The following is a 27,966-nucleotide window of genomic DNA, read 5'->3' as shown; positions in this document are numbered from 1 at the left end:
CCACCAAAGCACAAGGTCAGTAAGGAGGCAGGCAGGACACAGGAGTCGCACAAGCACTGGAGCCAAGGCAGCTGGAACTGTGTGTGTGCCCGTGGGAGGGGGCACATGGATTTTCTGATTTCAAAGACCCAGTAAAGACCAGCACCTCGCTGGTTTGGACATGTCTCCCTCAGCTCCAAGCAGAAGCCTGGTTTTTGTTAACAGATTATTATTATTAATTATTATTATTATTATTATTCCTTTGAGTTTTCAGACATAACCCAAGCTCACCAGCCCCTGCTGTCCTTCAGCCTGCAGAGCAACCAGCCAAAGGCCTGTTCTCAAAAGAAGCTGCTTTAGTGCATAGGCTGAAGAGACAGAACACACAAGCAAACAAGAATCACAACATTGCTTTAAAGAAACAAAAACTAGTGTGGGAATAAACATGGCATCCAAGTTTGATGAGTGACCACTGCTATTTTACCATTATTTAGTATCAAGTCAAGTTCAAGTTCATGTTTGACACTGTTGTGTTTAGCCAGCCAAAAGAGGAAGGACACACAGTAATTGGTCCAGAGCAACAAAGAGGCTGTTTTTCAATAAATTTAAATATTTTTAGGAATAAAATTCAAGGAATAAAATTTTATTCCTTAATTAAGAAGCTGGGAAGTTAGGTACTTTCAAGACATAGAAGTAAAGTAAAAAACAGTGTTATTTTAGCTAGAAGGGGTAATGCATAGCAAGATTGCAATTCCAAGCTTGGCTCCTTGTCACCTTTGGATGTTTTCTTGCTACCATGTGCCTTTCTCAGGAAGCCAGCTGCATACACTGAAACCTCGATCATCAGTAATAGTGAACTTTGAGAGACAGCACACATCTGATTGTCCCACCCTGCAATGATGCAGCCACCCTTCCTGAAAAGGTAATTTTCAAAAACACATCAAATTTTGTATTACACAGAAAACTCTTGCCTTTACAGGGAATTGGGCAGGCAATGTACCCAGAGGGGCTGGAAATTCAGTGCCAGTTGCTGCTTAAGTATCTGGCCTGAAAGGATCACAGGGTAAGTCCAACACAAAGGACATCAGGAAGGTCCATAATTGTACACCCTGCTCAAAGGCAGCCAGCTGTGAGTAGTTCACACCTAGCTTTGTCTTAAAAACTTCTAGGACAGAACCTGCACAGGCAACCTGTTCCAGCAGTTTTTAACTTGTTTCACTGCCTTTTTCACCTTCTCTTCTGGTCTGAGTTTCAATTTATACCCATTGTTTTTTTATCCTCTCATCACAGGCCACAAAGAGCCCTATATTATCTTTTTACTGGACTCCTTGCAGGTAACTGGGGATCCTCCAACATTCACAGTCTCAACAAGCCCAGCTTCCTTGGCCTCTCCCACTGGGAACTCCAGCTCCACAACAGCCCAGGGGCCTCTAGTTAGACAAAGTCTATTTTCTATTAACACACACCAGTGAAGCCACATCCGCAGCACAGGCATCCACAGACTGGGAGGTGACTTGAGGGAAACCTCAGCTTTTCAGTCCAGCATTCCCAAGAGACGCAAGAGACAGAACCTGGATGCATGGCAAGGCACAACAGAAGAGCAAGAAGGCAAAACTAAAGTCTTACTCAGGAAGGCATGCCCAGAGGCTTTTATGGATATTTATTGCTCCTGCTTTGCCTCAAAATTCATTTTAAGAAAAAATAAGAGTGGATTAGCACCAGTTGCTCAGTGTTTAAAAAACAAACCACTCAAGAGAGGGAGGATGAGAGAGACTTTGAACTTAAATTTAAAAAAAAACCAACAACTAAAGCCCTAAGGAAGCTCTTATAACTGAGAAAGACAACTACACACTTTGCCCATTTCAACTATGTTCAGACAGCATTCAAGGGGACAGAGGGCATCTCTGATCTGAAGTGGCTGCAAGTACACAAACTCATACTACAACACGATTTGAAGATTTAAAGAGTTACCAAAGGAGGGAGATCAGGACCTCAAAATTATGATTAAAATTATAGAATTAACTCATCACAGTTACAGAAGCTTCTGAATAGAGCAAATGCCAGCAGAAAAGTGTGTCGTGGCATTTTGCAGTTAGACAAGTTTCCAACAAAAACTGCAAAGGATAAAAAGCAACACAATCCCTCTGTTTCCTACATGCAAGCTTGGAAACAGCATAATAGTTTAGGCATTACGCTTTAGGAATACTAAATTTCACTTGTGTCCTTAAGTCTTTCCTGAGAATTACAAAGATCATTTATAGCATATTTACCAGTTCAAAATGCAAGTTCCTTGGAAAACTGCATTTGGCATCCATGGCTGAGACGTGCATGTCGAGGAATGGAGCAAGTTTGCTGCCACTGCTCCGAAATGACCCCACTGCGACACGGACACGGCTGCGTGGCGTTCCCAAGGCGAGTGAGCCTGCTCAGCCACAGTGACTGCTGTGATCACGCCTTCATCTGCTGTCCTCTGCAACTCCTGGCCATTCCTACATCTTGAACTTCAGAGCTACAAAGAAATAACAACTGGATACTACTGAAAAAAGACACAACACTGACCTGAGAAGATTTAATTTTTTTCCCCTTCTGTACTTAAATATCCTTTCCTTACCAGATCTTATTTTGTACCACAAATATTTTTGTGCTTTTCTAAAAGCACATCCCTGATTGTACATAACAAGGTCAGCATCAGTAGACTTTCAGTATGGTTTGTAAAATCAGTTACCCGGTTTTACCACTTTGACTTTGTTTAATTAAGTGGACACACCTGCAGGAAGCAGAATTCACAATAAAGATCAATTATTTTACAGTAACATGAATAGTAGATACATGCATCTGCTGACCAGGTTTTACTGGTATAAAACTGTATAAAAATGAAGAAAGCAGGTGCTGTACAAGTAGGTACAGTCAAAACTGCTGCCATCACAAGCAACCACTCTCTGCTACTGTTAAATATCAAAACAGCTTTGACTATGGAATACTTAGCACCAACAGCAATTTTTATTCGCAGGTAAGATGCATTCTTCTCTATAAAGTAAAAGAGAAAAGATCCAAGTTTTGTTGAATTTTAATCCATTTTTATTACATGAATGAGGGACTTTATATCAGGAAATACAGGAAATGCAAGCATCTATTAAAGAAAAACTGTAGAAAAAAATAAAAAGTATTTAAAAATATAGAAATGTAGAATTATAAATGACTCATATAAAAGGAGCAAATATGACTAGCAAGAAAAAAAATCTTATTTTCAAGTCTGATGTTAACTACCAGTGTTGACAAAGGCACTTTCTTCTCTTGTCTTCACTCATCTGTTTCCTCATTTAACAGTCTAGAAAGATTCATTCGGGTTTTCTCCAGTGCCAAAGTTTTTGCTCGTCGTTGAGGCCTCGAACTTGACACTGGAACTGGTTCTGGAATTCGATCACAACTGAAACATAGATTGTTTAAGAGTTAGGTAAAAAAGATTAAAAACCTGAAAAACCTGAAGAGCTTTTATAGGAAAAAACTTGAAACATGGTCTTAAAGAGCAAAAATACTTCTTACCAATTAAACATTTTTTATTTTTTGAGAATACTGAATACAGTATTATCACTTGAAATACTGTTTTCAAGTGATGTAGCAGTATCAGTAAAGATAACCAAGTGATAAGGAGTTGCAAAATGAGCAAAATTAGATGGAATCAAATTCCCCCAAAATTAGATGGAATCAAAGCAAACACATCAAATGGGCAAATGGGAGAGACTGACTCTGGTCACATTAAAGTCCACAATAAATGAATTACTTGCTTAAGAAAGATTTGAACACAGCTGAAAAGTACAAAGAACACAGCTGAAAAGTACAAAGATAATGTTGTTTTAATGCTTCTATCCTGCAAGATCACAGAAATCCATTGTCTACATTCACTTCTCAGTCATTTCTAGATGCTTGTCAACTACATGTTGGACAACAAACAACAAAACTGTGAGGGGGGAAAAGAATTTAAATTTTAAAAATTTATACTTCCACAGAACAGATTAAAAAAGGCAGAAAAAAACTTAACTGGAAGAAGAACAATAATGTAAACCAAAAATATGAATTTTTTTCAGCTAGAATATCTGTTGACTCAACACACAAAAGGCATGTTAAAAAAATATTACAGGCTCCGTGGCAGAACCTGCCACTGTTTCAAAAGTACCAGTTCAAAGAAATTTTTCTCCTTAAATATTTATCAGTGCTTTCAGAACAGAGGATATCAAAACATACATGTCTGAGAAAGAAAAACATTTGAATTACATTTCCTTGCTAGAACAGGCACAATGGTTTTGATGGTGGGGAGATGAGGATTTACCTTTCAGAACCACGTTTTACACTTGCACCAGTTTTTCTTCGGCTCACAGACCTCACTTCTGCCGCTTTCCGCTGTCCTAAGTATAAGCAAAAGTCTTTTTCCATATCTTGATACCATTTATTTTCTTAAGCTAGTTTTGTATCTACTTTTCTTTGGTGTTTGATATTGCATTGAAACATAGAAATATGCAGTCTGCATTGACAGAATATGGTCACAAAAAGCAACAACCAAAACCCCACACTTTTCTGCTTCTCCCAGAAATACCTGTGCATTACTGTCAGTGGCTGTGGCTGGGTTATCTGCGAGCCTGTAGTCAGTCCTTTTTCCTATTCTGAAATCTGTATTATTGGGAGAGGCTAACAGCACAAAAATTTCCAAAGAACAAACTACTTTAATCTTTTAACAAATACAACTGTAAATCTGCAACAGAGTATGAATGGCTTTCCCATCTATACATTCACAAAAAGTTAGTATGAAATTATTTTATTAAAAACAACTAATATTGTAGCCATTGTACCTCTGCCAGTTTTGCTTCTTGTAGATCTTAATTTTGCAGTTTCTTTAACTTCATTAACTGGAGTGTGAAGAGCATCTTTATTATTTTCTGTTAAACAGAATAACACACACAGAACTCATAAATTAAAACTTGATTATCTACCAGGATCTTAAATTCTTGCTGTTACATGAAAAAGCCACACGATTGAACCTCACTTTTTCTTTAAACCAGAAACTAGCTAATAAAGCTAACAGGATGTTTAGAATGTCACTCAGCTGTAACTCCACCCCAGCAAAGATCAATACATAAACTATTCCTGACAACTGTTTAGCTCCTTCCACTGTGTTGGAAGCTGAGCAAGCAGGACAGAAGATCAGCTTGTCTGAACAGGGAGCTCTTGGGGAGCTCAAGAGGAAAAAGGAACTGCAGGATCTCTGACAGCAAGGTCAGGCTTTGCAGGAAGATAACAGAGCTGTGGTTCGTACATGTGGGGAGAAAGCACCAAAGGCCAAAGTTCAATTACAGTTGAACCTGGTCAGTGTTTTGTGAGATAGCAAAGAAGGACTTCTGAAAGTACAGTAAAAGCAGGAGAAAATCCAAACAAAACACTGGATGAACACTTGCTGAAGATGGTCAGTCACCTGACTAGCAGGACTAGAGAAAAAAGCAGAGCCATTCAGTGCTTTATTTGCTTGATTCTTTAATATTACTGATGGACCTCAGGCTGCCCAGTCCCCTGAATTGGAGGACCATGAGCATGGGAAGAGTGATTTTCCATTTGAGGACACTGCAAGGGATATTGCAAGGGACCAGCTCCAACAGCTGAATGCCTGCAAGCTGAGCGTGAGCCAGCAGTGGCATCCTGGCTGGCACCAGAGTGGCCAGCAGCTCCAGGGCAGTGACCATTCCCCTGTACTCAGCTCTGATGAGGCCACGCCTCAAATCCCATGGTCCCTTCTGGGCCCCTCACTGCACGAAGACACTGAGGTGCTGGAGTGAGTCTGGAGAAGGGCAGTGGAGCTGGAGAAGGGGCTGGAGGACAAGTGATATGAGGGAGCTGGAGTTGCCTCCCAAATCCTATTATTTCTTATTTTCATAACATCTAAACAGTTCATTGAATTGCACACATGCTACACCCCTTCTGAATTACCTTCTTCATTGTGAACAGTATTTTCAGACAATGTGACGTCTCCTTCCTGTGTCCCTTCAGAGCGACCTGTTTCCTCAGTTCTTCCAGAGTGGTTTTTGCCCACATTAGGATCCTTGGTTAATTTCATATGGATCTTCTCAATAGCTCTTTGACATGGTTTATCTTCCACTATCTGGAGAGCAGACATTTAATGTTAAAGGCTACTTAAATTTACAACTATTTCTTTTATCTGTAAAATTTGCCTACTAATAAGATTAGGTAAAATTACTGCACAAAGGATAGAATGTGTGATACAAAGTGACCAGTCAAGCTAAAAGGAGAAAAACTCTCCCCATCCATACTAGGCACTAAAATACCTTTTTTTTTTTTTCTTTTTTTTTTAAAGAAAACCTGAAAAAAACTAAAGCAACTGGACACAGAGTACAGCTACCAGTGGATGATATGCCCATCGTGGATTCAGCATTCTTACCATTATTTCTATATACCATTGTGTTCATGTGCCACACTTCCACATTTCAATTTTTTCCATAATAATAAAAGCACCAAAGTAAAACTCTTGTAATCCTTTCCTATTTCATGTTAAATCAAGCATCCTTTTCATGTTGCCTGATGATCTTCCCATTATACCATAAGTTTAGGTGTAAAATTTCAGCTGTTAATAATTAACTAAAGATAAGCTGCAAAACTGCAAGACTTAATACTGAATTTTATTTTAACTTATAAGAATAACTACACCACAGTTATCAAAAGAACTTACTGTACTGCAATGTATCAAGTCAGGCACACTGTTTCAAGCTGCTTATACTGTCTATAGTTTATGCAATTATATCAGCTCAAATTATTGTAAATTATTCAAAAATTAATTTTCAAAACTAGTTAGAAGATAAATTCCAGGCATATGGACAAAGTAAACAAAAGGCCCATTTTTAGGGGGTATCAGAATATTAGACTACTAATGATTTAAAAAGTAAGAACCATGCTTTTAATGCACTACCTCTTGAATCTCATCGAGCAACACCAGAAGATTCTCTGTAGAAGAACTACTGAGTTCTAGAGAATTTAAAGCTTTTGCATAAATACGGACATCTGGTGCAGTTGGGTCTGCCAGGATTTCATTGCAAATTTTCATGGCTAAAGTATCATGCACTGTTAACTCCTGCAAAGGAAAGAAATTAGGTATCAGAATTTTTGCTGGGAACTATTTACAAGAGACAGCAGTGAGAACAATCTGATTTAAACAGTTGGCCAATTTTACACAGCAAACATATTCCTAAAATGCACTATTTTCAGTACATTCACCAACTGATTTTTATAAATATCTTCCACAATATAAATAATTAGCCATGTCCAAGTTCCTACTAACATTTTTTAATTGTAAGAAGGAGGGGAAACTTGGGATAGCGGAGGGAAGAAAAGGGAAGGAAAAGGGGGAGGAAAGTGTCAAGCTAAAAGACTTCATTACCTGAACAGGCACTCATTTAATCCAGCTGCTGATGCTGGGAATTCCAGAGAGGCCCTGACAGGTAGCAGTAAACTAAGGGGGAGTACTTCCTAATTTGACACAACTGCTACTTTCCTACAGTTTAACACATTGTACCTGATAGTCGTGAGACTTCTTGGACTGACATTTCAGTCCACTTGGTCTGGTGAGGTCCACTAACAGTTCAGAAACATTACTGATATCTACTTCAGCCAAAGGTGATGTTGCAGGAGCATTTAACAGTGTTTGCAGAGTTGGAAGATAAGCTTCTTCAAAGCACTCCTGGTTAGACCTGTTTCAATGAAGTCAAACATTAGTAGCATAACAAGACAAAATTAAGTTTTCTCTTCCATGATGAAAGTTCACTGACCTGGTACATCAATCAAAGCAAAGTGGGAGCAGCCAATCTTGGAAGCAACAACCAGCAAGATCAAGATACCAAAACTGTTTCATAGTACCATTTGAAATTTTAGCACATTATATTTCAAGCAAGTTTTAAGTAACACTTCCTTCCTCTGAAGAATCTGAATATTCATCCTTACTACTGAAAACCCAACTGATATAAGACATGTTCTGTCTTGAAGGAGAAGAGAAAAAATTTCCATAAATACATTTCCCTAATTCATTTTCGTAGATTAATCTTGTTTTCTCCTCATTCCTCCTTTCTGCTAGCATATTTCTTTGGGGGTACTTCTCATTGTGTAAGAAAGCAAGGAAACCCGGCAAAAAAAGTATGCAGTGGTTAACAGGATTTTTGAAAGAAATACTTATGAATTTTTTCTCAGAAGAGTTCATAACTCCTGCCAAGCAAGTCTAAAAATCATGTTTCACTTGGTCGTGCAGCAAGTTGTCCAAAAGTGTGGTTCCACAAGACTTGTCAAAACAATTTAACAAGGAAGATGTCAAAAAGTACAAGGTACAGTTGAAGTGAAGCCTTTACTCTTGCTGATATTTATATTAATTTCCTATTTGAACCCAAATAACTACAGGAGAAAACCAAGAAAGCAAGTAATTTTTAAAAAAGCAGATTATTTGCTGCTGGATTATGGAGCAAAACCCGCTGACAAAAAAACTCTTTTGAGCACTACAGCTGGCTACAAAAGAACCAAAGCAAGAACTCTCCCTTTCAGCAGCTTTAAGGCTTTATATTGGCTCAGGCATTACTGAAGTATCATTCAGATTATTCCCTGTAAATGAAAAAGAATGCCAACATCTCTAATAATACACAGCCACAAGGCAAAAGCTTCTCCCCTTACGCTGCCTGCAAGTTTAATACACTATAGAAGATATTCCATGAATAAGAACTGTCCCTATTCTAGCATCTCATATCACCCTTCTGACATGACAGATAATTTAAAAAGTGAGGATCATAATTTCTTCTTGCAGTTCAAATATTTCATTTCAAAAAGTAAGCCTCTTGATTATATCTGTGACCAAGTGGAAAGATTAACACAGCAGCGCCCAGAAAAAAAATGCAATTTTAAAATTCAGTGAGAGATCAGTATAAAATTTAGGCATGAGCCTCCACCAAATCTCATTTATTACCCAAATTCTCCTTTGCTGAATGGCAACTTTGCAGACAAGTTCTGAATTACACCTGGTATTTAATAATTCACATCTAATAATACAGTATACATCACTGAAGAAAGGAAATTACTCAACTTAAAATCGACCATTTGTGATCCAGGATGCAGACAACGTTTTGAGACAGAAAATAAAGTTCCTAACTAAACAGAGATTCTAATCAATGAGCCAGACTAAGACATAGGATTTTTTTCTCCACAGATTTTTCTGATTTTTGCTTAACACATACATCATGTATTTTTTCAAGAACATGATCACCTATGAGGTGCCACAAGAAATTGCTTCATTTGCAAATGACTTGGAAATACATGGGACTACTAAGGTGGGCAATCACTAGAACTCATAAAAAAGGAGAGTGAAATTCACAGCATCAGAAGACATTCACAAATAAAAGATTATCAATTTTAAAAGCTTAAATTCATTCTTCATTATCAGAGATACTGGAAACATAGTTAAATCAAATTTTCTGTTACTTTCATAAGAATTTGAGTAGGAAAACCCCCATTCTACAAGAAACTGAGTATTTTTCTTCAGCTTTTTTCTGACAACAGCAAAAACCACATTGCTTAGGGGTTTTTTGCCTCTTCAAGACAACTCCCCTTTGTACTACTCCTCTTACTGTGGCAACGTATAGGCCACAAAAATTTAATTCAATTTGGTTTGAAAAATAGGTAAGGTAACATAATACACCTAAATTAAAATTTAACTATAAAAAAGCAGATAAATACTTAGTTTGTTCTAACTCGATAAAACCACTAGCAGCTGGTGAAAGGTAAGCTTTCAGCAGCAGGTAAAAGGAGATGAGAATTGCTATTTAAGCTCTTATTCCCTTACATAAATTCTCTATCTCTTTTGTCCACCACCAAAATAAACAGGAGATTTGAATATGCTGTGAATTTAAATTGGAGTATTCCTTGGTTCAAAACCAAACCCCAAACCACAACCCAGCAGCCTGCTGCTTTGATAACTGCTGGGCACTGATTATCTTCTTTTGAAGCATTCCTGCTAGCTACTTCTTAGTGACACTTCAAAGCCTACCTGTAGTGCTCAACACCATAAATAAGTAAAGCACATATTTTTAAATTAATGTTATTCAATCTCTTCGAGAAGAGTTTCAATTGTAGGCTTAGGAAAGAAAAAAAACCAAACATGGGAAGCCACATGGAAATCCACTAATGGAAAGTCTTCAGAATGGTCACAGGTTGAGATTATGTACTTTCAAAAGCAACAGGCATGGGAGACTGAATTAGATGTCTAAATCTAACTTGTGTTTGTGCCATTTCTACTAGTGCAAGTCCAAAAAAAGGTTCCTAAAGCTGCTAGATGAATATATATTGTTATATAACAAATTACAAAGAGCATTACCTATTTGCATAAGCAAATAAAGGGAAGAAAACTCCCAGGCAGTGTCGGAGCCGAGTATCCTCTTCAGTCACGGGATTATACCACAGCAAAACAAGACGAGAAAGGAGCTTGGCACTGATCAGCCTTCTAGAGAACATCAGTTTGGCAAGGCCTTCTGCAGCTTCTGTCCTCAGTTCTGAATACTGAAGAAAGAGCTCATCATATACACAGTACACCAACCATAATGTTTTTCACTAATACTTTACTGTAATAGCCTATATCCTATCTTAACTATCACTTCTCTACATTTACGTATTTCCACCTGCAATTAGAATGCAAAGCTGCTCAAGGGTAATCTTAGCCTGTACCAGTGACAAACTTGTAGTCAGTTTCTAGGACAGGATTTTTAATATTAGACTATTAATTGCAATTCACATCACATAATATTCCCAGGCTACCTAATGGGATGATAAGCCATCTGCAAAAATAATTTTAAAACAAAACTTAGGCAAATTTTATAATATTCCTTACCTCACTGTCTAAGAAGCTAGAAAGAAGCTTCAGAAGGCTGTGAACTGTGGCACTCTCCTCTTCCTCCTCTACTGCTTCACTTTCATCCTCACCATTTTCAGTTCTAATGTGTGCACTTTCACTTTGAGAATCATTGCCTCTTCTGGTTTTAAAAGGCTCAATTCCAAACAGCATTAGTTGATCGAAGATTGCCTTTAAAGCACTGAGCTTTATCTTTATGTTATCTATTTGTAAAACCTAGGTTTAATAAGGAAAATAAATATATCATCTTCCAGCAGACCAATCTTGAAATTAAGCATAGTAAGATTTTTCCTTTAATAAGATTGATTATTTTGGGAAACTTTTTATAATACTTGAATCAATTTTCCAACTTTAGGAAGGTGTGAGATGTAATTTTATTTTTCAACCCATAAACAGACACTGGACAAACAAAGTCTGTTTGCCTGTGGTAGCTGCAGAGTGTTAGGCATTACAGAAATATAGCTAAACAAAAGTACAGCTTAATTAAAATCACAATATGTAAAAAGACAACAGGGACCAAAAGAGCAATAAAAGTCAAAGTTACATAGGTTACTATATGTATTATAGTTCAAATTACATGCAAGTAAAACCATGCATCATGGGTTAGCCCAGAGATTCTACATCTGTTTAGCCCAACACCTTGCTTCTGATGGCAGCCTACATAGAGATTGTGGGATTTAGTACCTGCAGAAAGATTACTTACTTAAAAATTTAAATTACTTAAGTAACTGAAATCCTCTCCAAACAAACTTTTTTTTTAAATGTGACATATTCAAAGCCAAATTAAAAACAATAGTAAAGGTTACTTTTTAGGGAACCCAAAGTTGTCCTACTATGACTGACAACTCTATCATGTCTGAGCTAAGCACATCAATTCCACTCCTGCTGTCATTTCTCCAATCTCTGCCTGAACACACTCTTAGAAAAGCACAGTGGCCACCCACACTTCCCTCAAATCCAGGGTCAAAAACCAGGGTGAACAATTGTCATATCTGATATAATTAGCTTGGTATCACAACATTCAGCACAATGGGAATTGTGGATATTACAGCATCCAACATGCTCCATTATCCACAGATGTTTGGCCATGCTATTGTTTGTTGGTTTGAATATTGCTTTATCCTCTAGTTAACAACTCTTCCTTAATCCTTAATATAAACATATTAATTATTCAGAATTTAAATCAGACACCCAATATCACAGGGAAGTTTGCAACAGAAGTGTGAAAACCATCAGACGCATTTTTAGTTTGGTTTCCCAAGGAAAGCTTAGAGAATCCTATAGCTTCTCTTTTCTGTATTGAGGAGCAAATACATGACAGATTTCATCCAGATTTGGAAGAGAAAGTGAGACCTTAAAGATAAGGAATTCCTAGAAAATTTTAAGATAACAGGTGACCTTACAAAGTTAAAACATGCTACTACCAAGATAAACTGAATCTTATCAGACATCAGAAAAATCTATAGGAAACCACACTTTCAGATCTTCAGAAAATCAGGAATTACTGGTTCTCGAAGAACATTACTATGTATGATAGCTTGTTATAGATACAAGACTAGATTTATTTGCTAAGTCACAAAGACCATAATTTCATTTCTTATCAGATATTTTACCTGTAACAGCAATGGAAGCTGTTGTTGGGCAAATTCTTTGTTCTGAAGGGTACAGCAACCCAAACACAGAACTGCCATATTTCTCACAGCTGGGTGGACATTAGTTACACCTGGAAGTATCTGAAAACAATAATATTAAACTTTACAGACAAAATACATAAACTGAAAATAAAACTCTGACTACTAAAATATGCTTACCCTGAAATTAGAAAGAATTTATTTTGATACAGTATTGGAAAAGGGCAACTACCAAATACTCTGTTTATCTAGATATAAACAGAAGCAGATTGAATATGTGGTTTGAAATCAGCAACAAAATAATGCCAAAAGTCACATGAGTGCTTTGCTTTGTGTTTGTTTTTAATAAATGTTTGTTTTCAAACAAAATTGAGTTGATCACTGTGGGAAACAAAAAACCCATCACAACAACAAGCCTACACATTTCTTCATAAAAGACATTAATATTCTTGCAGAGAAACAATATCCAGTTCCAAGTTATGAAGTACAGATGCTACTTTGATCTACTTGAAATTGTTTTGAGAAGACAATTGTAAAAAATCCACACAAAAGAAAAAACAGACTAGATACAGTATGAACAATGCAATGGCATCAGGTAATATTTTTGCATTTACTAAGGAGTTCAAGTTATTTTGTATTCCTACATACCAGAGATTGAATGATTTCATTAATGGTTGGACTAATTCCTTTAGAAAGAGACATGATCTTCAGAACCTCATAGCACATCATCAAACACTTCAACAGTGTTTCAGGATCATTCTTCAAAGTTGGTCAGGGAAAAGAGAAAAACATTATTAATACAAATGATGCCTATGATAAGAATGGGGCTATTAATCAATTTATCCCTACCCAAACAAACTTTTCCTGTCCACTACACGTGTTATGCAAGAATATTAATCATCATCTGTCTATAAGCTATGATTAAAATAAATTGGTTTTTATGTTTTCACTTAGTTAAGAGTAAAAAGAGTAAGAACAAGACTGCAATTACTTTTCTCTAGAGCATACCATCAGCTGTATACAATTTATCTTTTGATAGAGCATACTATTGGCTTCTATAATTGCAGAAGAAGAATACTAATACTGTAAATGTTTGATTTCAATTTTTTAAATGTATTTGAGACAAGGCAAAACTACACTTTCTTTTAAAATTAAGAATAAATTTTAAAACATAACCAGCACTTAGGAATACAGGAAGGGAAGAGACCTTCTCCACACGCATTTCTTTAATTTCAGCTTGCTCTGCTGTTTTTATCAGATCATTTTTTGTGTGTTCCAACTCAGTTATTTTCTCTTTTAATTCTGATGCTTTATTAAAATCCTGAAGAGTAATGCATTCTTCCAAAGCTTGTTTTGCTTCAAAAAGTTTCACTTTTATTTCAGCCAGCTGAAATACAAAGTAAAAAGAAAATTAACATAGTAACCTCTGTGGCATTAGCCAGTGATACCCTATTGACAGTAGCCAACATTAACCTACTATGTAAACTCCGGATGATTAAGCTTAAAAAAATATTTTTCTTATTAAGTAAAATCTGCTCACCTTAAGCTCCCGCTTTCTTATTTCAGCAGCATCAATAGGCTGGTCAATTGCAACAATCGGCTCACGAACTTCTGAGATAATTTCTGCAATCTATTGTTACAAACAGTATATTAGTGCCATTAATTGCAGTTCAGATATATACTAAGCATTTAACTTCTCCAAATTTAAAATATTATCTTTCTGATAAAGTATTCCACATCCATGAAGTTTCTCTTAGCAACTTGTTCCCTGTAAATAATCCTCAATTTGAAAACACATAATGTTACCATGAGCACATTTCAATCCCATTTTTTCCCATCCAGCTGGCTAAGCAAGGAACAAGAAGACCTTAAGCACCTATCTGAGTTAACAAGAGGGAAGAGAAATATGAAACCTGGAAATCTACATCATCCTCACTTTGAATGCTTTTGTCAAAACACTTTGCATCTAATGCAATAAAGTATTCTGGAACAGGCTACTGAAGTGTAACACTTTCCTAGTCTGAGCACTGCATTTACTACACCAGCCACATCTTTAAACATAAAGGTCTCTAGATAACCACAAAATGCAGCTATAAAAAAACAACAACAACAACAAAAAACCCACCCCAACAAGACAAAAAAAACCCAAGAGGGAAGGAGAAAATATTTTTGAATACTGGTATTTCTTTTGCAATGCTTCAAAAAGGCTGTTTGATTTATGGGGAAGACAGAGACTAGAAAACAAGCTTTTACAATTACTTACAATTTGAATCCTTCTGTCCTCATCCTTAACAATACTGAGCAATCTTTCAACAAGGAGAGGTATAAGTGCTGCTGAAGTTGAAGGTAAAATGAGAATCTTTTGTAAAATAACTAGCAGATGCTTTCTGGATTAGAGAGAAAAAAAAAGCAAACAATGATTGCTTATTCAAGAAAATGGAAGACATAAGAATTACTATCCCACCAACTTGGAGATATTGTGATGAAGATTTTTATAATACAGTATGAAACTTTTATCCATAGCTACTTTAACTGCCAAATATATCTTCTTACTTAGCAATGTTTGTCATTTACTGGTTTTGCCTGTTTTCTCTTGATTAGAAAATGCTGAATTTTTTAATCATACGTCTCTACTGTCCAAAGAAAAGTCATACCATCAGAAACAGTCAGTATAAATACTGCAGAATGTTTTCATGAAAATTATCTGACTGAAAACTAAAATAAAAAAAAAAAAAAAAGAAAAAAAATAAAAGAAAAATACAACTTAAACTATCCTGCCAGTCTGGCATACATTTACACATTCCGCTGAGAGTTTGAAATTACTGCTGTGTTTATACTATCATAACTGCAAGTTTTCACAAAATGCCTGAGATGGTATGAATTTTCCAATTCATTCGCTCTTCTTACTTCACACCAAAAGGCTGTTCAAATTCTAAGAATGACTCAGCTAACACAATTTAGCCTGCCATCAAAGATATTTGTAGCCTTTTAGGCCTTAGCAGATTATAGGTTAAACACACAAGAAACAAACAGGCTACTTGCAGTCATCTGTTGTGAAGCAACACGTTTTTCTCCCTTTATTTTTTATATACTATGCTCCAAATGAGCAGTTTTGTAATTTCATAATCTAAAAAATACTTTATGAAAACAACTTAATTCATCTCCCCTAACAATGCTGAATCAGAACCAGAACTTACTTTTCCATAGAAGTAAGCAGACAATATTTGGCACAATGTTGGGACCAATTCCACTAAGGAGACTGCTTTCTATTCCAGCTAGCATTAGAACTGTATTTTGTCTATGTAATCAGGTTCTTTTCCAAGCAGAGGTTCTATACCTGTCCTCAGGCATGACTGTCTTAAGCTTAGTAACACAAACTTGATACTTAAGTTTACCTTCCTCCCTCCTCCATGGTATCCATACAGCCTATGATTAGAATCAGTTGCTGGCCTATGAATTCTTTTGTCATCAGGTTTTCAAAACAATTAAAGTCTTCTTTTTGTTCTTCACTGAGAATTGGCATATTTTGAAGATAACTGAATCCAAACAGAACAGATATAATTACATTCAGATTCACTGTTGGACAGTAATAAATAAGTAATAAATAAATGCACTCTAAACAAATCCAAATATCCACTCCTGCCCCACCCCAATAAAAAAATCCCACCACATTCTTGTCCTCTAAAAACAAGTGGTTATGTTAGGTACAAACCTTAAAAATTAATGATTGTGTTCTTTTCATAGATTATTTTTCAGGAAGTTATTTATACCAAATAATGTACAGTTTCAAAATAATGCACTTCATTTTAAAAAAATCCCTCTTGTGAATGTAATACAAAAAGAAACATAAAATGTCAGGTAATGTACATGTGATTTCAGTTCTGTAAAAATGCATAAAGGTAACATCTTAGGAGCAAATGTACAGATATACCATTTTTCTTACTATTGTCTGTATATGTAGGTACAATATGTATCTTTTACAAGTTCAGAAATGTTATATTGCCTACAAGACAAAATACAAGAAAATAATGGAAGTGTACAGTGACTTCTTAATCTGATTAAATATGTCATCATAGAATAATAATCTGTTATCAGACACATTCAGCCATATAGCATGGAAAGTGTTATCAGTTTGTTCCATTTCTTTATTTTTCTAGACTCAATTGTATTTTTTATCACAATTTTATCTATCAGTGAGAGTTAAGCATGTTTAGAAAATCTGAAGTGAAACATCACATACAAAATGCAATATCACAAAATCAAATATTGACATGAGCTGTGAAAAAGATGGTTTTTTCTACCTCAGCTTTGTAGTTACTTTTCAGTAACAACTTGCTATTTTTAGTAAACTTTTACATTTTCTTCAAATTTAGGACAAAAAACTTCACACGTAACTACTATTTAAGAAGATCTGAAATGAAAATTGTTTCTGATCGCTTAATAATAACATCACCTGCACCAGGTAACAGTGCATATGGAAATGCAGCTCACAATCCTGCTTTTTTCTGAATTCCCAATGACCTGCATGTTCCTGCTCTTCCTAACCAACACCCTCACAGTGCACTGCACAATTGGACACTGTACCCCAGAAGATTCAGAACTGAAAATCTTACAGCTCAACAATGAGGAGTTTAACAGTTGATACCATAAACAATTACTAGTAAACCTGATTAATTTTAGCCTCACCCTGAAGAGTAATCAAACTGAAGGCACTTTGAGTAACATTGGATGAAAACCGAACAAATGTTCTCTGAAAGAACAGATTCTTTGGAAAATAAATGTTTCATGGACTGTAAAATGAATAATGAATGAATAAATTTATACCCACCAGACTGGATATACATTTCAAAACTAAGGAAGCACAGATGCTTCTTTTATTAAATGTTTATGAAACATGTTAACACATTCCATACTGAAAAGTAGCAATGACTTCTGTAATCACTACCAATATACTACACCCAGTACAGTGAGAAAAGAACATGCATATTTTTAATTGGAAACATCCATCAATACAATGCATTTTTCAGCAGACCTGATTTATTATCATTTCAGGAAGGTACCTGTTTTACCGGTACAACACCTCAGTTAAGATTTCCCAGCATTATCCATGCTCAGAAGCAAATTCTCTTCAAAATTTATGTTAAGACTAAAGAATCCCATGAAGGAAAAAAAACCAAAAAACAAAAAACCCCAAACAAACAAAACAAAACAAAACAAAAAAACAAACAAAACACGCAAACAAATACCCCATCAATAAAAAAAAAAATTGCCATTCTTCACTTGAGTAAAAACATTGCCTGAACAAAACATTAATTTCCACCCTCCAGTTAAGTAACTGTTCTGTAACTGGCTCATTTTCCAGCTCTGTCACTGCCTTCAAACCTAAGTTTTTAGAAAGCATGCCTGCCTAAGCAGGCAAAAGAGAAGGGAAGTTTCAATTAAAAAATGGTTCTCTTAGGGACAACAGCAAAATTTTACTTTATCTTCACAAATGACAACAATGGAAGAAGTGTCAGTTTCTGCAAGCTCTAAAAATACTCTCAAAAATCTTTTCAAAAAAGCAAAGAAAAGCTAAAATCCCTGTTCAAGCACAATTTTGGGTTTGAAGGATACCTGAACACTTGAATAAAAAATATTCTCTAATTTTAAAAAAAAATCTACTTCAGTGGTAAGAGATTTATTTTTAAATGCAATGTACCTCAATAAATAATCTGCGTATATAGCTGGTTCTGGCAACACTTGTTCTAGTAAAACTTCACCTTCTTCACCTTTTGATTTTAAATATTCACAAAGACATCTCCAATATAACACATTCTCAGCTGTTAAATCCTCCAGTGGAATCAGCTTTCTAAACAAAAATAAACAAAGCAATATGAAGAGATTAATAAAATAGTCTAATACACAGAAGTATTAGAAAATAAGAAACAAATATTATTTCCTAAAATGCAAATAAAACCCCATCAAAGGTATTCCCCACAGAAACAGTTAGAGATTGAGAAAAATAACTTCCTCTCTCTTGAGGACACAGAGTTCCACAAGCCATTCACTATGTTGCCCTTCTCAATATTTTAACTCAAGGCTGTTCACACCAGTTTGCAGAAACATTCTGCCCGACCCTTCAGACCCCCTAGAGCAACCAGCCAGGTACTTTTTGAAACATTGTTATCGCTGCACAAGTCTGGAAAACTGAACACCATTAATCCACAGAAATGCAAACCTGCATTAAAATATTTTTCAGCTTCTATGAATCGTTTCTTCCATTCTTAATACAAGATCTTGAGACAACAGTGGAGTAGCAATCATAGTATGTCAAATGCAAAATCTAATACAACTTTTTCTCAGCAACTCTGTAAGCTCATCATCCATCTGCCATCATACACAGATCATCCATCATGAGACCTCTACTCCTTATCAGATTCACAGTATTTTTCATGCCAAACATGGCAGTTAATCTTTGTTTTCGAAGCAGAACATTAAGTTGTGCATTAATTCTACCTCAAAACAGAAAAGACAGTATCACTGTGGTGGTACTTTCTATTCCCTTGAATCCCATTTTACTTGTAAACTATCAACAATTTTGGTTTTGCTTTAGATTGCTCACATACAAAACAAACAAAAAAAACAGCCGAAAACACCCAAGGCAACATGTAGATAAAAACTGATCATTTGACAGGTTCTCATTAATCTGACAGGGCTTTATTTAAAAATAAATTTAACAAACAGAAATCACAGACTTAAGAACTCTAGCCATTTATCATTCTGATACTCTGTCATTCAAGCTGTACTCAGAAACTTCATACAAAAACAATCCTAGTGTTTTCCATAAATTAAATTAATGTAAGCTTCATTACAAACTGAGTCATTTGACTTACTTTTCAAAATGTCATTAGAGTAACAGATCTGGTACTTAAAAAATTCTCAGCCCAGTTTTTCAGAATGGAAGCTTCATTTTGCTCAGGATAAAAGTCAGACCAATAAGAATGAAATGATTTTGAAGAGTGGTAGGAGTCTAATCTCAGATTATAAAATTGAGTGACAAATTGTCACTGAATAAAAAGCAATAGCAAGATCTTACTCTGTATTATGGGAGGAAAAGCACAGTATCATATGAAGTGCCTTGCATTCTGGTTAGTAGCATGACAGATGTTTTGAAATCAGTAGCTATAGATGCTATAGATGTGGGCCTGTCTGGCTTTAAAAAGTATCAGTAATAGTGAAATAACTTTCTTACAGCGGAAATATGCCAGTGTCTTAAGAGGTTAAAAGGAATTTAGTTCTATATTCTCATACAAAATACTCATCTTTTGGAAATGAAGAATGCTCTGCATACCTGCTATCAAGGTTTTTACAGTTCTGAACAATGTCATGAAGTGGAGATAATGAAAACATAGCATTTAGTACTGGGATGGCCACTTCTGGGCAGTTTTCTACATCCAGTCTATGAAGCAATTCTAAAACATCCCCTTCAGTGAATTGTAACCAGGCTTGAAGTAGCTTCTTCTTCATTACCTCCTTAACAGCATCTAATAATAAAGGAATACAAACAGTTTAAAACAAAGTTTTAAAAATATCAAATTTTAAACATACTTTCACAAACCATTTTTCTATAGAAGTCTTTTTGCAAAAGAAGTTATTATACAGTTAAACTTAACATTACCTTAAATAAAGAAAAACCCTGTTGAGCAAGAACTACCTAGGGCACACCCTTTTCTTGAGGCAATGTAATTTTTCCCCTCACAGGAAATTAAAAAAAACCTGTATCCAAAAACCTTTTACATTTAAAGACAGCATCTCAAACCAGAAAACCTACAAACCACAAACTCCTGTAGAAGAAATATTCAAAATCAGAATCACAGAATAGGTAAGACTGGGAGGGACCACACTGGATCATCTAGTCCAATCTCCCTTATTAGGAAGGGCCATCCCAGAACACATGGCACAGGGCTGCATCCAGACACTTCTTGAATATCTCCAGTGTGGGGGACTGCACAACCTCTCTGGGCAACCTGTTCCAGTGCAAGGTCACCTGCACAGTGCAGAAATTCTTCCTCGTGTTCAGGCAGAACACTGTGTGCATCAGTCTCTGCTTGTTGTGTCTTTTCCTATTGCCTGGCAGTGCTGAGCAGAGCCTGGCTCCATCCTCCTGGCACCCTCCCTTCAGATACTGACAGACAGGGATGAGGTCCCTTCCCAGTTGTCCCGTGGCTGAACAGGCCCAGCTCCCTGAGCCTGTCCTTGTATCAGAGATGCTCCAGTCCCAAACATTCTGGGTAAGCACTGTTACATACTTGCTCTGTTTCAGGAACTGGCCACTTTTGGAGGCAGGATACCACACATGAATTGACATACAGAATTCTCATACTATTTCTATTATGTGAATGGATTATGAAGTTTACATATGATACTTTAACTCCCTACTCACCACTGCCACACAAAACAATCCCTGGATCAACAGAGTACTATTAATCAATGAAAAAATATTTATGGGAACATCCAGAATGTATACATCTTTAATGTATTCACCCAGACTTAAGCAGGGAAGTTGAAAGGCTAAGAGTCTGGTGGAGGTAAAAACATAAATATTAGGGACTAAAACAATTTTGCTCTTAGGCTCTTTCCGAAAACAATATCCAGTATAAGGGAAACAAAATCCACACACACTGACAACATTCATCTTTCCTCTTAGATGTAACTCATGATAATAAATGCAGCATTTAAATATAGTTCAGAGTCCAAAAAGAACTGTAAAAAGGCCTTGAAAAAGCTAAACTACAGTCCCAAGGATAAGATACCTCTCCAAGAAGGCGAAAAGCATAACCTAGTAGAATACAGTACAATGAGAGCTGAACTCACCCTGAAAAGCATAACTAAGCAGAATGTGGATTACGTATTCTACACCTTTATCTAATTATAAGCCCTTGTTCTGAAGTCAATATAGAAAAACATCCAAAATTTCAATGTAGGTACCTTGAAAGCTCAAGAGTTACCCAGATAAGCAAATTCAATAAAGATATATATATTCAGGGTTACAGGATTTGCAATACAGAATAGCCAATTTGGAATACAACCTATCCTACCTGGCAAGGAACTTATGGTATCAGTCAAACTACATACTCTGGCAGATGTTACATGCCCTGTGATTCTAGATGTCAAGAAAAAGTCCTGAACAGCTGGGATGTGACATCATCCTAAGGAAGAGACAGACACTAAGAAAGTATCTGTCCTGAATCATAAAAGACGACACTTATGTTGAACACATCAATGTCACCAAAAAATAGGTCACATAGAAAGGCTGTACTTTTTCTTTAAAGGAATACAACAAATACTTCTTCCTGACAAGTGAAGGATTACGTGAAAAGTTAGGGAAAGTAGTTTCCCCCTCAGTTTGGAAAGATTACTAAGAGAAATGCATTCATCCTAGGAAGTCTCTCTCAAGACCAAGGATTACTGGGGGAGTGGTGGCAACCAGCAGACAAGCAGCAGCTAGTAGATAAAACAGAAAACTAGTGTATCAATACGAAACAGTAATTCAGAACATGGGTTTTTCAGTGCGGGACTTCAGAAACAGAACATGGCAAACTTCTGCAGGCTACTACAGATCAACTCAGGATAGGTGGGGCAAAGTGACTAAAACCTGTTATACAGAAGGAGGTGGTCATTTTAAGTGTAGTTCTACACAACATAAAAAAGGGCTCAGCTGATTGTCTCTTCCTTTCCTGTCAAGAACAGAATATGATCCCCAGCTTGCCAAAAGTAATAGCAGATCAATAAAAACACATGCATGCATGACACACCTCAGAGAGCTCTAGTTCCCAGTACTTCAGTCTTGTTTTGTAAGTGAATATCCACAAAGATCATAATTCTCACAATTCCCAAGCGGCACATCATTCAGCAAGGGAAACTCTCACAGTAAAATTCAACTAAGTGCAGGCTTTCCAATCAAAACAGGGGGACTACACATCAGTGTAATCAGTGATTACACATCAGCACTCAGTAAAACTGGTAGCTTCTATTCATGTGAAATTCAGGCATACAATTGCTGCTGTTGAGGGAAACAAAAAAACCAAAAGGGTGTTCTATGTAGGCAGGCCAAAATTGTCTAGCTCAGATGCAGGTGATGTTTTGGTCTTTTGGCACCACCACCACACACAATTATGGGTACATTCTGAATAGCTCTTTCTATAGAGTGATACAGTACAAATGACATTAAAAAGAATAAAGATGCCCCATGGTGAAATGTACAAGGGTCAAAGATTCATTAAAAAAAATTCAAGTTAGTTAAACAAAAAAATAACCAGCTGAGAAGATTTCTCTCTGAAAGCACATAGAAAATATTTTCAAGCTGGTATTAATGTTCACATTTAAATTCTTTAATACATTCATTAGTTACAAAAATATTTGTAATGTAACATTTCCGAATACACCAAATTAATTACACTTTTCTAATTCTGTGTTTAATTACTTTTTAAAATTTTAATAGCATTTGGTCCCATTTTAAAGCTCACTGGCTTTCAGGTTTTTTGAAAGTGCAATTCTTTTCTGGTTTGCTCACTATAAGGGGCCTGGAAAAACAAAGCAGCAAGCAGGTTTCATGTGTCTAAACACTTCCTGGTACCTTATTACTCCATTACTCCCTTTGAGCTCCTCATTATTGCCATCACAGCTTTGCATACGCCACCCCAACACGTGAGAAAGTATTCCCTCTTAAACATTAGTATCAAGATATTAAGAAACCTATGATTTCTTACCAGATCTGTCATTAAGTCCTTGTTGCAACAATTTAACTCTCTGTGCTATTGTCAAAGCTCTCATGTGAACTTTTTCTGCCAAAACCTTAAAAAAATATTAAGACATTAAAATACATTTCCACATATGATAACAAACGATCCCATTACCTACCTATGGCTTTACACTTAGAGTTTTAACTATCCACATAAATCCTAAATCAATAGAAACTTCTAATACCTACACCAGCAGCACTGTACCAACAATTAACTATCAGATCCTTGTGCATGGAAGAAAATGTAAAGTAAAATGAACAATAAAATTAACATGGCTTAGAAGCTCATCAGCTCTGCTTGAATGCAACACCTGGACATGAAAACTATCCTCTCTCTTTAAAGTGCCCAGGGTAATGAATAGCTACAATAAATCACACAACTTAGTACCTTCCTTAACAAGCCTACTAACACAGAGATTCAGTTGAAAAAACCAATCTAACCTAAGATAAAATAAGCAGAAGATGGTTCTATGTGAAAAAATTGAACCTTTTGTTTCAAGATCTCCCGTAAGATGCCTGCATAAGAAACAGACATGTTAGCGTGCTTTTTCACCTCTGCATGTAAACATGATTAACAGCTGATACTTCCCAAAATTGCAATACCAAAACCATGCCATTTTTACTACTGCTGTGGTCCTAACATCCACTGTGTAATAACACAGAAGCAAATTTGCTTCAAAGCCAACAGAAAATGCATAGAGACAAAACAATAGACTGCATACACAATTTATGCTGTTACTACGTGATCTTCAACAGACAAATTCTACCACACAAATAATTTCTATCAAGCGAGTTCGACAGTCAAGTTCAGCAATTTTAACTAGAAAACTTCTATCATATCACCCCCCCTGAAAATTTTGATAAACGAAAACAAATTATTTAACTGTTCTTAGTGGTAAGTGAAATATAATAAAAGATTTCAAGCCTTTGTCTTAAGTCAGCCTTTGAAATGGCTGACTTAGGAAAAAGGCTTGAAATGATTTTCCTAAGTCAGCCTTTGAATGGTAAGTGATCCAATTTACTTCATATGCCAGCTTTCTGACAGCCTCCTTTACATCCATGGTGCGGCCTACAATTATTGGCAGAGTCCTTTCTGAAGGAGCGATACATGACAGCACGGCACGTCTCACATCTGAGTTGGAATCATTTTCAAGCAATGTGCTGTAAACTGAAAATAAAATAGTCATAATAATGCTTGCATATGAGTTTGAAACCTAGAAAAACAGAAAATACTTAAAAAAAAAATAAAAATCAGCAGCTGTTACCAAAACCCCTCTCCTACCCCTGCAGAGCTGATAATTTAGGAATCAGTTCAGGGTCACAGCCCCAAGATTTTATAGTAACTACATGCTGAGATATGTCAAAAGAAATTATGTTCATTATCATAAGTCAGATCTTCAGTTAATAAATCAAAAAATTGCTGCTCTAGATCCGACCCATGAATAGACACTTTGTCATTTACTAGCAGAAAAAAAAAAATCCAAATATTGGCTCTTTAAGACCTCTATTCACTAGTTATACCTTTTCATTATCTTTTGAAGTAGATCCTCAAATTTTCCTATAAATGGAAAATTGCAATCTCCATTAAGCCTACCAAAACTCTTACAGTAAATCCCTCACATTACTCATGCTCTATTATTATATTCTTGAACCTTATTCAAAATTCAAAGCAACTATAAATTTAGTTTAATCATAGTAAACACAAATTCACCTTGCTCTGTGAGAAAATGATTTACTATGAAATTTATGTGCTCCTAAATAAGTAACCTATAAACAACACATAGAAAATAAAATTTAGAAGAAGCTACCTTAACAACAGAAAACCCCAATTAAGTAATTCTGCACAAAAGGCAATCAGGGCACAATTTACATACCAGCTCTGCTGGTACAAACTTACACTTTGTCTACCTCGAGGCAAAGGAAATGGAAACTTAGTCAAGAATCATACAATACACAAAGAAACACTCAAACATCATCAAGATCCCTGCCTTGCACAGATGCTCATCTCTTCTAGAAAAGTGATCACAATCTGAGACAATACTTTTCCTCTATCATCTCTACTCTTCTGAGAGTTTTGTACTAATTCAATTAATAGCACCAAAGGGTGCTTAGAGGGAAGAACTGAACAAACATGTATCATACCTCCACTCTAGTATACAACACATTTTCACAAGCCTACTTCTACATTCAGTTCAAAGCAGCCTGAGCCCAGTATGACTGTCTGGCAGGTCTCTCCTAACAGTTGTCTTTTTCCCTTGAACACACATAACACTTGCATCTTCCATCTCCTCTAGCAAAGAGTTTCAAAGTTTATGAATTATTACAAGAATACCCTCAAACATCCATTTATTCAATGCTCAAAAAATAAAAAAAGCAGCTTTGAAATACTTTAAAGTAATGTAAATTAGACAAAAGAGAAAGACCAATACTACTTACTATTAACAACAGGGCAGTCTACATCCTTAGGATCTTGAAGTCTTGACAGGGCCAAGACAGCTTGAATTCTCACACTTGGAAACTTATCTTTAAGTCTAATCAGCATAGCTTCATTAATTTTATCAAATAAGTCATCATCAATCTCAGCATTCTCTGGCATATTTCCCAAAATCTTGTTAACAAGCTGACAGGTTCGAAACCTAACTGCATGGCTGTTGGCATTGTGAGACTTAGGGAAAGAAAAAAGAGGTATTTTTATAATCACACTTTTCTCATTTCCAACATAAGGCTATTAATATGCACATCTAATAGCCTAATATTCTACAGAAGAAATGAAATATGCACTTCTATGTTTCAAAAGCTTTTCCAATTTAATTTTACTTTTAATCTCAAGAAGTCACAGAACTGAAAAGCAATTACAGCCCACTGCCTGGACCAGTGACTGCAGAAAATCAGCAGTGCCTTCACAAAGGAAGGAGCACGCTGACCACTGCATGCAGCCTGCAGTGCATTAGCCAGCTTACTGCTCTGCCTCCACAAAACATTAGAAGAAAAAAAAGGCATTAGCAATTATGATTAGTTACCTTAGGCCTGATCCATAATCTTTCCATGGCAAATCAATAGTTTAGGAAAATGTAATTCTATTTGTGTGTTCACGCTGTTGCAACTGTTCATCTTTCTATGTGACACTTGCAGTAAGCAGAAAGGAATAATACACATGCCAACCACAGTTGTATAGAAGATCTTTTAATATTTTTGTTACCAAAGGAAGAGTATCAATTAATTTCCACCACATTTCCACAATTTCATGCTTATAAATGCACCTATAACAAAGCCTATAGTGACATATCTGATAGCCGTACAGGAGAGCTTTCATGTTTCTCAAAGGCTCAAATTTTGAAATCCAGTTGTTGGATTATTGTGTGTGATGTGGCGGATCTTTTTGTGTTGGGGGAATGGGGATGGTGTTACTTGTCAAGCACTAGCTTTGTTTTGCTTTCACTTTTTAAGTTCTAATTTGTAAGTATTGTCAAGTATCAGCAAGTTTTCCCCACTGCAAAAAGTTTCCATTTTCGATGTTAGAAATGTTAAGACATTTAAGAATAAATGTTAGCTGTACCTCAAGCAGAAATTTAAACACATAATTCAGAAGTAAATTATCTTCTTCTCCCTCCTCACTACCATCTTCTTTCTCCGTCTGATAGAATGAAGTAACAAATCTAGCTGCAAAATTGATCACTCGTTCCACCGCTGGTTCCCGCCTGTAGATTATCATAGCATACTTGAGGAAGTGAATGAATTTTTCATTAAAGCCTTCTTTATCATCCAACTGGGAAAAAAAAAAATCAAACCACAACAAAAGATAACTATCCGGTTCATCTTTCAAAGCTGTACCACAGAAAAATAAAGTAAGTGGGCTTACAATTGACAGCTTCCAATTGAATTTAAATTTTTAAAGGGCTGCAGCTAGCGGTCGGGGCACACCCGCTGCCGTGCCCTCCTCAGTGAGTATTTTGCTGTAACTCCACAGCGGGCACATTAAAACCGGGGGTTCCACCTGGCCGACAGTTTCAGGATGACAATCAACACCCTGTCCATTATATCCCGCGTCACACCCACACCTCGGCCATCCAAACACCTTCCCGCGGCACCGCCGGCACCTGCGGGCAGCTCTCACCGGAGACAACTGGGCAGAACAGTTCAGCCGCAGGTTTTGCGGCATTTGGGCGGGATTTTTGGGGGAGGGCTGGGGTTCTTTTTGTTTGTTTGCTTGTTTTCAAGGTGCGGGCTCTCCTTAGGAACACCGGTGATCGCTTTAGGGGAACGCTGCGGAGGCGGCCCCTGCCCCCCGGGGGACCGGAGGAGCAGCCGCCGGGGCCCTCAGCTCCCGCCGCGCCGGGCCGCCCGAGGGCAGCCGTACCTGAGCATAAGTGCTCTTCAGAGCCACCACGAGCTTCGCGTGGTTCTGGTGAGGCTTCTGGGCCAGCTGAAAGGCTTCCTGGACCTGCAGCAGTTTCTTTTTGGCGCCCATGGCCGAGCGGCGGCGGCGGCACCGACCCCTCGCAGCCCCGCGCGCGCGCCACCAACGGTCGCAGCGTCCGCGCGCGCAGCTTCAAACCGCGCGCGGGAGCAGCTCCCGATCTCGCGAGAAAGCCGGGCGGGCGCGCGCCCGTGCCCGCGCGCTGGAGGCTAGGCGGGGGCCGGGC

At 36.8% G+C, this 27,966-nt stretch overlaps 1 protein-coding gene across 4 annotated transcripts; it reads right to left on the bottom strand.

Annotated features, from left to right (window-relative positions):
• Positions 1 to 13: 13 nt before the first annotated feature.
• On the bottom strand, positions 14 to 27,887 carry NCAPG (non-SMC condensin I complex subunit G). Of its 4 annotated transcripts, none has more exons than XR_005256653.1 (22): positions 27,681 to 27,887; positions 26,880 to 27,089; positions 25,760 to 25,988; positions 24,346 to 24,491; positions 23,292 to 23,376; positions 19,874 to 20,066; positions 18,242 to 18,391; positions 15,939 to 16,079; positions 14,807 to 14,930; positions 14,084 to 14,173; positions 13,751 to 13,930; positions 13,192 to 13,302; positions 12,526 to 12,645; positions 10,892 to 11,128; positions 10,382 to 10,563; positions 7,550 to 7,724; positions 6,947 to 7,108; positions 5,953 to 6,124; positions 4,824 to 4,910; positions 4,307 to 4,382; positions 1,446 to 3,406; positions 14 to 893 (listed from the first exon to the last, which is right to left on the bottom strand). XR_005256653.1 is itself a non-coding variant. In XM_038134426.1 (22 exons), exons 1-21 carry the CDS (start codon positions 27,789 to 27,791, stop codon positions 3,280 to 3,282), a joined length of 3,108 nt encoding a protein of 1,035 aa, XP_037990354.1. In that variant the 5' UTR covers positions 27,792 to 27,887; the 3' UTR covers positions 14 to 2,488; positions 3,247 to 3,279. The 4 variants fall into 4 exon arrangements, 3 of the variants coding, with proteins under 3 accessions (XP_037990354.1, XP_037990353.1, XP_037990355.1); XM_038134426.1 differs by having other exon boundaries at positions 14 to 2,488; positions 3,247 to 3,406; XM_038134425.1 differs by having other exon boundaries at positions 14 to 3,406.
• Positions 27,888 to 27,966: the final 79 nt, after the last annotated feature.

This window comes from Motacilla alba, chromosome 4 (assembly GCF_015832195.1).
Source record: "Motacilla alba alba isolate MOTALB_02 chromosome 4, Motacilla_alba_V1.0_pri, whole genome shotgun sequence".
Lineage (NCBI taxonomy): Eukaryota > Metazoa > Chordata > Aves > Passeriformes > Motacillidae > Motacilla > Motacilla alba.
This window is presented reverse-complemented; position numbering and strand designations above follow the sequence as displayed.

Bases quoted from the DNA above. Each gene is read 5' to 3' on its own strand.
- NCAPG (XM_038134425.1), bottom strand. From the start codon at position 27,791: ATGGGCGCCAAAAAGAAACTGCTGCAGGTCCAGGAAGCCTTTCAGCTG. The intron at 24,492-25,759 runs GTAAGTAGTATT...TTTTATTTTCAG, and splicing joins AGACTGCCCTGTTGTTAATA to TTTACAGCACATTGCTTGAA. The intron at 4,911-5,952 runs GTAATTCAGAAG...TCTGTTTAACAG, and splicing joins TACTGTTCACAATGAAGAAG to AAAATAATAAAGATGCTCTT.